Source organism: Elephantulus edwardii, unplaced genomic scaffold (assembly GCF_000299155.1).
Source record: "Elephantulus edwardii isolate Elephantulus edwardi_28Jun2011 unplaced genomic scaffold, EleEdw1.0 scaffold00278, whole genome shotgun sequence".
In the NCBI taxonomy this organism is placed as follows: domain Eukaryota; kingdom Metazoa; phylum Chordata; class Mammalia; order Macroscelidea; family Macroscelididae; genus Elephantulus; species Elephantulus edwardii.
Genome location: NW_006400028.1, coordinates 3,421,113 through 3,433,302, shown reverse-complemented (window position 1 = coordinate 3,433,302; position 12,190 = coordinate 3,421,113). Strand labels below are relative to the sequence as shown.

Sequence of the window (12,190 nt, the reverse complement as noted above, 5' to 3'; positions counted from 1 at the left end):
TTGGTGAACTAGAAATGTTCCCTTAAAGACCGTTGAGTTCTCAGTAGTGGCATCTTCAAAGTTAGCCTTCAAGCTTCTTGTTGGCCTTCTGAGTCCTGCCTCTCTTTCCTGAGCTGCTTTTCCCATGGACAGTTCTCAAAGACAGTAATGAGATGAGAATGTTTCTGATATATTGTCTGATTCATGGTTTCCTTCCTCTCCCTTTTCCTCTGTCTGGCTCTTTCACAGCCCTAGAATAAGATGTAGCTTGTTAAGAATTCATGTGCAACATAGGAAATAAGTATAAAGGGAAAACTGTAAAGTTGTAGTACTATATAAAGTCTTTTAAGAGAAGTGATACAGTATTGGTGTAGGGACTCAAATTAATGGCAAATAAGCATCTCTGGTGAAGGCCAATACATAGGGTCACTGATAATATTGAGAAAAAGACCTCTCAGGCCCTTGGACAGGGACAGTGTCCATAGTGGGCAGGTCCCCTTGAATCCAGGTGAACCATCCTGCCATGCACTTACTGGGTCTTGAGGAACAGCAAGCTTTTGTAGTAGGAGGAATGTACATCCAGTGCCAACAGCCTGGGGATGTCTGGGTACCCCCCAAGTTGGTCCCACTGCAGGCTGAGGGGAGTCTTCTTCTCTACTGGGTGGCTGGAGGAGGCCACATCACTCTTCCAGACAGCTTTCATCTGCCTCTCCTGTTGGCTAGAGGGCAGAAGGGTGAAAGAGACAAAAGCTTAGACATGGAGAACAAGTTGTAACTAGCTATCCAAGACCATAAGACCCATGTCACTGAGCCTTGTTTTCTTCTCTCCTCAAAGAGTTTGTCACTGCCGTCCTTTGTCAGCCCTTACCCCTCACCAACTGACAATGTTTCACTTTCCTGGGTGCCTCTGGCTGAGGAACTGCTGGAAGAGGCTACCAGGTAGCCCTTGTGCCTTGTGTGCATGTCCTGGATGGGAGATGTGAACTGGCCACACTAAGGCTAATATGGATCTCAAAGTTCTAGGGCCCCCAACAGAAAGTTCACAGTCATCTCTTTTTAAGTTTGAGGGAGCGTGGTCACAAAGTAGGAAGAACTGGGCTTATTTATATGCACAGGCCAATGGTAAATGCTGGGTAAATGCTCAACATAGAAATCACCATTAGTTCTCAGCTCTGAGCCCTCAGAGTCTTACATTTGTAGTCTGAAACACCCTCTGTCAGGCTGGTCTCAGAAGCCCACACACCATGACATACATGTCCCTCTAGGTTCATGGGTCAAAGCTGAGCAGGGCAGTGGAGAAGGCAGGTGCCTTGAACCCGTGATAGTGCGCTCTGCATGTCTGTACTGTTACCGAGCCTCCAGCACCCCCAGTCTGGCCATCCCTGAACCCTGCTATCTGGCATCCCCACCCATACAGCTAGCTGCCCCCTTGGCTTCATTGTGCTTACCAGGCTGTCCATGGGGTCACACATTCCGGTTTGGACAGAAAGGGCTCGAGGGGCTGCTTGCTGAGTGAGCCCCTGGAACGGATCAACTGGGAGAAGGCTGGAGACAACTTGCTTTTCCTTGGCATTGGGGAAGTGGCCGCAGGGATGTTTAAATGAGCGTTCCACTCTTGTTGGAGCTAGTGAGACCAACAGAAAGACATCATGGAAATTGGAAATTATCCCCTCTGTAAGGTGGGAGGAGGCGTTGCCTAACTAGGCATGTTGGGCTTGGAGTGAGCAAAGAGAGGAAGGCCTAGGGAGACCTTCCATTAGAAATTTCAACAGCACAGGAGATACCTCTGAGAGCATCTGCATGATGCTAGTTTGTGGCTGGAATGCTTAGTATATGTTTGGTTTCTTTTTAAAAAATATTTTAGTGAGGAATTGGTTTTCATCCATTCATTCCTACACATTTTCTTCCCTCCCCCTCCACTAATTCCCTTTGTAATACTTGTCGTATTCCAGGATATTGTCATGTGGTCCTGTCCCTGGCATTAGACAAGGAGTTGGAGGCACGCTCACAGTGAAAAAACTGTCATATGCTCTCTTTCTTGCTAAACTCCAAAACTACTTGGCAAGTCAAGATACCAACATGACATTAACAGAACTGTTATAAAGTGTTGTGAAGATGATTATGTCTACAGCCAACAGCCTTTCAACTCCTTGGTGCCAGCACTTAACATTGACTCCCTCAGCACACTGCTTTCTCCGGTCTCAGGTCAGTGGTACTCAGGACTCACAGGAAGATACTTCCATACTCAATTCCTGAGGATATCTCAGCAGGTTCTAAAGTCACTTTTGTGAGATTCTCCAGTCCTTGGTAAGGTGTTACCTATCTCCATGAGGTCCATGTCTGTCTCTAGTAGCAGTAGAAAGAGTAAAGAGAACTGAAGGCAGCCCTACCAACTCCAAAGATGTAATACTGGAGAATCTGTAAAAGCTAGAGTCTAGTAAGAAAACATACATTATAACTGATGCAGAAAGCTATTTCTGTCATATAAAAATATGCCTATGAATATAACCCTAGCACTTGTATAATAGGGACACAATTATAAATGATCCTAAAAAGTATGCATTCATACTTGCTTAGTTAATCTTGTTTTCTCATTTGTTTGGAGCATTTATACAATGGGTAAAACAGTAAAGCAAAAAGAAGCCAGAGAAGAAGACCATCGAGGTAGGAGTCTTTGATTCCAATATTCAGAATTTGATTTTATCTCTTTGGCATTATAGAATTTTGCTTTTTTTAAAAAAAAAAGTATCTGTATTATTTTAGATCCACCTTAGCTATTAAAACTTTCAGGGATTCCCATATGGTATTAAGTTTACTTAAAAAAAATACAATGTGTAGACAATGACTGATATGTACGTGGACCCATTGCCGCTCAGAGAGCCATAGCCCATAAGTTAGACAGGTCAAGAAAACAAAAGGTTTGGGTATGTATTTGGAATTGAAGAAGGGTTTTCTAGATATAGAAGAGTGAGAGTAGAAAAAAGAGAAAAGAAGTATTACTAGGATAACAAATTAGACTTCCTTACTGTGGACTAGTAGTAAGAAGTTGTGCTGCAAATCCAAAGGCACACAGTTCAAATCCACCTGCCACTCCATAGAAGAAGGATAGGCAGTTTCCTCCTGTGAAATTTACAGCCTCTGAAAAACCACTGGAGGGTCAGCTATGAGTCAGTCAGTTTTCACTTGATGTCACATAACAGCAATTTCAACAATTCTATTAAAGATCAGTTCTTTCTAGTTAGTTTTTATTGCTGAACCTTGAATCCCTTAATGGGATCAATTTAGGACTGGCATTCTAAATCTACCATCCCACCATCAAACCCTTTCTTGCACTTTCCCCTTCACTCGGTCCTTGAATCCCTTAATGGGATCAATGAAACCCAACTAATTCCTGCTGAGTCAGAACCAACTCACAGCTGACCCTCCAGAGGCTATAAATTGCTTGCGAGGAGATTGCCCATCTCTCTCCCATGGAGCCACTGGTGCAGCTGATGAGCAGGGAGGCCTTTGAGGTAGCAGCATAAGCCTCTATAAACTGTGGCACCAGAGCAGCCTTAAGGGCTACAGTGGCAAAAATGGATGATGTAAGGCCCTAGGATATATGTGGGTTATACTTTATATATACCATGTCAGTATATTTAGGATGGTTATCATCCTGAATTCTGCCAAAACAAATTGGGTGGGTTCCTGTCTAAAGAGTAAGGTTTTCCTCATGTTGATTTCCAGTGAGAAATGTGGGTTCTAAATGAGGAAATGAAAAAAAATGAGAGTTGGTCCTCAATAGAAGGAATGAGGAAATAAGATCTTCTGTATCTGTAGCCTGTAGCCCTACGCCAGTGGTTCCTAACACATGGGCCTAGTTTCTGAGAGGAAAGAAATATTTGTCCAAGTCCAGCAATTCAAGTACATGCCAAAAAGTATATGAAAAAAAATCAAATAAGAATCCTTGAAACATATAACATTAAAAATAGATCTTATTAGTACAATAATTTTTTAAAAACTCAGGTTGTATGCACACCCATGTTTATTGTGGCTTTATTCACAATAGCAAAGAGCTGGAAACAATCAAAGTGCCCATTAGCAAAAGAATGAATTGAGAAGCTCTGGTATATTCACACAATGGAATACTATGCAGCATTGAAAAACAAGGAACTCATGAAATATTATGAAAAATGGATGACCCTAGAGGACATTATGCTGAGTGAAATATCTTAGTCACAAAAGGACAAATACTGCATAGTGCCACTATTGTAAAACAGGACTGACATCAGGGTTGAGAGATGACAGAAAAGGAGAGGAGGAATGATGTACATTGCATTGGAATAGATGAGGGAGAGAACTATTTAAAAGAGATATATGAATGGGTATTCTTGTCTTTACAGAAGTCCAGAGTGAAGGCTGCACAGTGGAGTGGACTTGTGGGGGAGGGACTGTATAACAATGAAAGAGTTTGTCTTTATTTTCAAGAAGAGTGAATTGAGGGGCCGGGGTGGGTAGGGAGAAAAGTGCAACAATGAATGACTGGAAACCCTAAGTCTCTGTAAACTTTCATTAAAATTAATTTTAAAAATCATTATTATAAAACAACAACAATAACAAAAAAACCCTCTCAGGCTGTGCTGTTAGTTTTTGAGTCAGCTCCAGCTCACAGTACCTTTATGTATATCAGACCAAAATGCTGCACAGTCCTGCCTACAACAGAATAGCAGAAACAAGATATGAATCTCTGCCTTAAACAACTTATAAACCAGAGAAAATATATGAAATTATTTTCAGACATTCAACAACAGGCAGTGAAGGTGAATGATCCTTGACAAAAGGGCAACAAGTGAGGTGAGGGCTCAGATTTGCCCCCAGCCCGGAGAGAGTTCCTCGGCTGCAGTCGAGGGAATTAAACAAAGTCCTGTAGCCTTGCTGTGTTGAGACAGAGTTTAGAGTTCAAGGAAGCCAACATGACCAGAATAACAGAAATCATGCCGAGAAAGCTCCATAACTACACAGAGGTGCCCTCAACTCTTTATGCATGCATCTGAAGGAACAGCCATGGCTGAAGAGGAGCTTTGGGAAGGGAAAGGCAAGACAGTTGTCAGAGATCACATATGACTAGCACACTTTATGCCTCAATAACTTTAACATAGTGAAGGAGGGAGGGAGATGTTAACCCAAAATCTCGTACTCAGCAAAAGGACCTTTCAAAATTGGAGGCTAAATAAACTTTCTCAACCATACCAAAGCTGAGAGAATGCATTGCCAATAGACTAGCACTATTAAAAATGGTAAATACTTCAGGCATAAAAAAAACAATAGAGTGTAGGAATAAAGGGCTCTGGGAATGGTAAATATGTTGCTATGTATATTTTTACTGTCTAAAACAATAACATCAACATAGAGAGTGATCAGTTGGCCAAAGTGGACAGAAAGCGATGCTACCCAGCCAAAGGTGGGTGACTTTTAATCCACAGCCCCCAGGCCTGTCTTTCATTGCTTTTGTTCAAACATTCTTCTAGGTCATATAGCCCACTTGTGGTTGCTGTGAAGCTGAACACTGACACTGATGTGTCAGATGCATTAATGATTATCCATGGAGGATAGTGAGTGTTTGGTGTAGCTCCCAATTAAAAGAAACTTGGAAGCAGGAGTGGCATCCACTTCTGTAATAGCTTGCCTCTGGAAACCATATGAACCTGGAGAAAGGACAAAAGTTATACAGGAGGTGTCCAGGACTTTCGTTCATAGGGTCGCTATGAGTTGCCTATGACTCGACGGTACTTAACAACAACAACATCAACAAAACTGTGTTGATTATTGCACTGGTAGCCTAGTGGCAAGAAACTGCACTGCAATCCTGAAAGCACAAGGTTTGAATCCACCAGCTGTTCCACTGGAGAAAGATGGGCAGTCTCCTCCCATGCGATGAACACCCTCTATAAACTCACTGGAGGGTCAGCTATGGGTCTGTTCCGACTCTATGGCACACAACAACAAAAAAGCAAAAATAATAACATGGTTATAGGATTTATAATGTATATAGAGTTAAAATGTATGACAACAATAGGACAAAAGTCAGGAGGAGGAACTAGGTATATATTTTTGTAAGAGTCTTATGTTACACATGAAATAATATAATATTGTTTGATGATATATTGTGATAAGTTAAAGGTTTATATCCCAGGCAACCATTAAAAATAACAAAACATAAAGAGGAGCTAACAAGCCAACAGTAGAGATAAAATTAGACCATTAAAAGCTCTATTTTTTTTAAATTTTTTATTGAGATGTTAATGAAAGTTTACCGAGAATTGGATTTCCATTCATATCTATTTCTTTTTTTAAAATTTGTATTATTATGTGTGTACCATCAGATCAGATCTGACTGTTACAGGAGGAGATTGTTCCTCCTTCTTCAGCAGAGCATCTGGTGGATTCGAACTACACACCTCTGGAATTGCAGTGCAGCTTCTTGCCACTAGGCCACCAGAGCTTGGCTCATATCTATTTCTTATAGATACAGATGTTCTGGCAGGAACAGAAGATTCTTGGAGAAAGAAATACACTTATCTCCTCAAAGTCCTGGTTGATTAGGATGGGCAAGTTCATTTGCTATCTAAAATAAATGGAGATAAAGACATGCAGTGTCTGGCTTATATGCTTTCATGAAGAGTTATTAATGAAATGGTTATGAGGGGGAAATAAACCCTTTGACTATGAAAAGTCCAATGGCTTGAAGAGCCTGGGGGTGGCTTGTGGTACAGCAGTTTTCATTATGGGTTTTCTAGCCGTTGGCTGTGACTCACCACGACTGGGTCCCAGCTTACTTTATCAAGTGGACTCTGACACATGGCAGCCCTCCATTGGGTTTTTAAGGCTGTAGATCCCAGAGACAGGAAACTACCTTTCTTCCGTCTACATTGTGGTGAGTCGATTTGAACTGCTAAAGATTTGCAGAATGGCCTTTTGCATTGAATAAAGAAAACTGACTGCCTTTGAATTATGTTTTGGCCAAGAATAGTGAATATATCAGGCTGCCAAAAGAACAAACAAGTCTGTCTTGAGAGAGGTGCAGCCGGAATACTCATTACAAGTAAGAATGGTGAGACTTTGTCTTGAATACTTTGGAGATGGTATTAGAAAAGACACGTCCTGGAAGAAAGCCATCCTGCTTGGTAAAATAAAACCAAACCCCCCTGCCATCAGGTTGTTTCTGACTAATAGTGGCTCTCCACCAGGTTTCCAAGACTAAATGTTTAGGAGAGGAAAGCACTCGTCTTTCTCCTGTAAGGGGCTGATGGATTCAAACTGCTGACCTGTCAGCTAGCGGCCCTATGCATTATGTACTGTGTCACTGTACTCCTTTGGTCAAGCAGATCAGTAGAAAAGAAGAAGACCCCTCAGAGAAATAGACTGACCCATGGCTGCTTCGGTGGGCCAAACACAGCAGAGCTTGTGGGGCCAGTGCAGGACCAGGCGTCGTTTCATCCTCCCCCGTGCAGGGGCTCCTGAGAGGCAGGGCTCACTCAAGGGCACCTGACAACAAAGCGTTCGCGCCATCACTGCAAATGTCAACTCGGTGAAAAGGCCAAGTAAGATCTGATTGCCATGAAAATAGTTTTGACTTCAGGGAGCCCTTGAAAGGCTTGAGGGACCCCCCTGGGGTCAGTGGACCACACTTTGAGAAATGATGATCTAATGTATAATTTGAGAAGACATGGCAGAACTGAAGAACAAAAGTTTTCAAACTAAAAGTACTAACTAAATGTTTAACAAAAGGAATAAAAATAGGCCCATATCAGGCACTTCATCGTGAAATTGTGGGACGCTGGAGGCAAAGAAGATCCTGCCAACTTTCAGAGAGTAAAAATAGGTCAGGCCTAAAGGAACAGACTCTCAACAGCAACATCAGAACTGGGAAAGGCAATGAGCAGTGCCTTCAAAATTAGGGGTGGGAGGGATTAATTCTACCCCTAAGATCCCATATTCCAGTGCCTGTCAAGAGTAAAGGTGGATATTAAATGAAGACATTTGCAGACAACCAGGGTGTTTCAGTGATTTTACTTCCCACACACTGTCAGAAAGTAAGCAGAAGAGATGCTCCACTTAAACAAGGGAATAAAGCAAGAAAGCAGAGACCTGGAATTCACAACCCAGCGGAGCTGACCCAAAAGACAAAGACTTCATCGAGAGAGTAGTTCTAAGTGGTAACTCTGCACTAACCATGGAGAGCTAGCCCAGCACAGGCAGACAGAACCACAGGGGAAAAAGAATTCCAGGGCAGAGTCAGCTCTGAGGCTCTCCCTGCCTTCTGGAAGGTCTTTTCTTTCCACAGCTCTTTTTGAAGAGTCCCAAGATTGGAAAAAGTTGCCCTTCTTTACAACCCAGGCACCTCTGCCTTCTCTTGTGATTCAGAGCCTGTAGCCTGTCCCCTCCATTCCCATCTGCCTCAGTCAAAGTCATACCACATGTCCCCACTAGCGCCATCCCTCCTGGCTTTGTTTGCCTGCAGAAGTTGCAAGTCAGGGGAGTAGAAAAGAAGACCCCTCAAAGAGATAGACTGACCTGTGGCTTTTTTTGTTCCACTTTGGGGAACGTGGTCGCCATTCTGCTCAGACGCTCTCGGGACTTCTCTTCCAGGTCCTTCTGTTTCTTCGTCCAGGTCTGCAACTTGAGGTTCTGTAGATGATCTGTGTTTTCCAGGAATGTGTAGAGCTTTCGGTACTTGGAGGTAGCCCCAGTTAGTTGCATGACTTGGATGTGGTTGATCACTTCTTGTCTGAGAAATGAGAAGAAATAGTAGTGGGTAGGAAGGTATCCTCTTGTCAATTTTTGTCCCCTTAGTCAATTAATCAGGTATACCTCTGTTTTCTGTAATTCCTGGGAGGAGCAAAAGAAACATGAGGAAACGAGAGATGAGGAAAATAGAGAAGTGGAAGGTGGTATCAGATGAGCCTCAAGGAATAAAAAAAGAAAGCAAAGTGGGTTATGGGCAAGGTGTTAAAAGCAGGGGAAGGAATAGGAAAATGAGCTTAGAGGTAAAAGGCACTACAACCCTTAAGGGTTGCCCAAAGGCCCCAGGCCAGGCATCCTTTGCCAGTCCCCAGTCTCAGGGAAACCTTGTTGTGGTGTGGGTTGATGCTTCCCATCCACCCCTGCCCTGTGATTTTCTCTCCTGTTTTTTTATTTTGTCTGGACATCACAGTGGTTGTGGGCGAGTCCCTAGTGGATGATGGGTCAACCCAACTTACTGGAGTCTCTGGAAGTGTCTGTAGGTGATGTACTTATGGCACAGGTACTGCAGCCTGAGTGAATCCAGCCCCACGGGGCTGGGGGTGAGCGCCAAGGACTTGCTGTCCAGTTGCTTGGCTGGCCCTAACTCCAAAGCCTCACTCGGGAGTTCTGGGTTCTTCCTCTGGGCCTCCAGGTCTTTCCAGTACACCTCCTCTGTGGGAGCTGCCAACGATGTCTGCAAAGAGGCCTGAGCCACCTTTCTGCTGGGTGTCACCGTCACAGGAAAGGAGGCTGATTTCTTGGGTTTTGTGCAAACCTGGGGTGTCCATGGTTTTAGTTTAGGGTCTGCTGAACTTATGGTCCTCTGAATCCCTGGGGCAGACTTCCGGATACTACGAGACCTGGGCAAGAAGGGCCTCCTGCCTTGGTGAGCAGACTGGACTCGGCTTGGAGGAGGCACCAGTGATTGCTCTGCCTTCTCCAGTTCCCTCCTTCGACTAGTGGGCAGGAAGATCATCTTCTCTGTGTCATTCCTTGACTTTTCTGGCTCCCTCCTTGGGCTCCCTTGAGCCTTTTCTGGCTGGATGAATCTCTGCCAGTCTTCTCTCATCTTATTGTCCATCTCCCACTGCTGCAGCTTCTCCTGGTGCTCCCACTCAAGCAGGGCCCAGTTCTTCTGTCTCTGCAGCCACAGCTTCTCCTCCTTCAGCCACTGCCGCTTGCGCCTCTGCCAGCTGAGTTCCGCCTCCATGTGCTCCTCCCTACTCTCTGAGTAAACCTTCCTAGAGCTTTCTGGGGACTCTTGCTCCCTGGAGTGAAACTCAACTTGGCATTCTTCTCCCTGCAAATTCTGGAAGAGATCATCCTGCTGTTCATCTTTGTGACTCAGACTTTCTGGCCTATCCCATTGCTTAGAAAGCTCATAATCCATTGAAGGTGGCAATGCAGGTGGGAGACTTTCGGCGTCCTTGCTGTGGTGAACATCTGCAGTCCTCAAGTGTGTGGCTGTGGTAGGAAATGGCTGCTCTGCTGAAGGTGTATTATCACTGTTATAGGCCACGGCTGTGGGACTTGGAGAACGTGGGAGAAGCAAGTGCTCCTCTATCTTGGGCTCCAGTTGAGAGACGGAGACTTCTGCTGGGAGCTCCACAAGTGGTTCATTTTTAGGAATGGCCTCCTTTTCAAAGGGACTCGAGACCTCAATAGAAGTCTTGACTGAGTCTTCTGCGTCATTGCTGGCACCCTGGGCCTCCTTCAGCTGGAACTCTAAGGCATGCTTAATCAGGTGAAGATCATGATATTTCTTCTCTAGAATTTCTACCTGCTTCAGGAGGGCATCCTTCTTGTTTTCAAGGATTTTGAGAGACTTCTGGAAGTACAGCCTCTGACTGCTGAGCTCTTTGGTCATTTCTCCTTTCATGTGCTTGTATTTGGTTTCCAGGGTCCTGTTCTCCTTCTGCTGGAGGATCAAGGCCTTGTTGAGGTTCTCCACCACAGCAGACATGTACCTGATGGTCTTGACCTCCCCCTGGTTGAACATGGCGGAGTCCAGGAGCTCCTGCAGCATGGACGTCACCTCAGAAACCCTCATGCAGGTGGTTTGCTTGTCCTGGAGCATCTGCTCTGGGCTCAGTGACTGAAGTTCTGGTGGAGATTGTCGTGAGCGCTTTCCCCACCAGCCTTGCCATAAGGAGTATTTGGACACTAGGTAGAGTAGAAAAAACAAAGACAATGTGCTCCTTCAGAGATTATACTGATTATCCAGCCCCTATTTGGCAAAAATTCCCATTCAGCCCTCTTAGGGATTTTGCTAGAATAAGAACCCAAGACTAGGTTGAGGCAAGGGAGACGTTAGATCTTTACCAGGCCCAGAGTGTGTCAGAGCTCTTCCAGCTGTACAGGCCCACATGGTCTACAGGGCCCAGGACTGGTAAATCCAGTTCACTTCCACATCCTCCTGATCCACTATATTCCACTGGTGACTTTTCTGATTCTGCTAGTTTCCAACCTCAACATCTGTGCTGTCTCTATTTCCAATATCCAAACTCTGACACCTGACACAACAAAGGACCCAGGAAGCTTCATTTGCCTTTTCTGTAAACCTATTGTCATTGTTAGACTGTGTTTGTAAAGAATTTATCACAAAGTCCTGTAACTGTCACATTTTAGTTTTTGGTTTTTTTTTTTTTTTTCAAATGAGTCAACTGTTTGCTTGGTTTTTGGGTTTTTTCCATTTTGGGGAGTTCTGAACTTTTTGGATAATCTGACACAAGCAGTAGACCTTCTCCCTAAGAAAATGCACGTGGACACAGAATATGCATACTGCTCAAATCCATTAATCAACTGGATCTTGACCATATTTATATCCATTTGGACCTATAAGTAGGGCTAGTAAAATAATGACCTTATCATGGCCCAAGGATATCCATTCATTAAACATCACTGACAGAAAAGATTAACTATGAGCATCCGAAGGAAATATGGAAATTGAGCAATATCGAGGTTAAGCTAGCATCTAGTTATAACCAAGGAGACCATATATCCCAGTGATTCTGAACTTGGGCTCTCAATCAAGTAACTTGGACTTAATTACGTTCTTCCTACTTGTCTTGGGCAAGTCTCCTAACTTCTCAGTAACTCAGTTTCCTCATCTGAAAAATGAGAAAAATCATACTTCATAGAACTTAATTAGATCATTATTAGATCATGCATTTCTAGTGTTAAGCACAGTACCAAGTACTTAGTGCTTAATAATTTCTAAAAAGAAATTAGTGTATTACATACCTTTGCTCTCCAGGAGTTTATAATTTAGTAAGAAAATCAATTGGACAAATCTGTATTTTAAGATTCAGTATGGTAAAGATTGTATAAGAGATCGTGTCCTTATCCACCTCTCTCTGACTCTACCTTGGCCCCCCGGTTGACCACTCATGACTGATAGTGAATCTGGCCAGTGAGAATCCAAATGGTAAAACACTAACATTAGCCA

At 43.7% G+C, this 12,190-nt stretch overlaps 1 protein-coding gene across 1 annotated transcript in view; it reads right to left on the bottom strand.

The window, feature by feature from the left end:
• Positions 1 to 508: 508 nt before the first annotated feature.
• FAM186B (family with sequence similarity 186, member B) overlaps positions 509 to 12,190 on the bottom strand; it is a 21,546-nt gene continuing 9,864 nt past the window's right edge. Inside the window, exons 6-9 of the mRNA XM_006900269.1 lie at positions 9,219 to 10,905; positions 8,554 to 8,746; positions 1,440 to 1,603; positions 509 to 713 (exon numbers count right to left, since the gene is read on the bottom strand). Of these exons, the coding sequence (XP_006900331.1) occupies positions 509 to 713; positions 1,440 to 1,603; positions 8,554 to 8,746; positions 9,219 to 10,905 (2,249 nt within the window). The remainder of the gene's footprint in view (positions 714 to 1,439; positions 1,604 to 8,553; positions 8,747 to 9,218; positions 10,906 to 12,190) is intronic.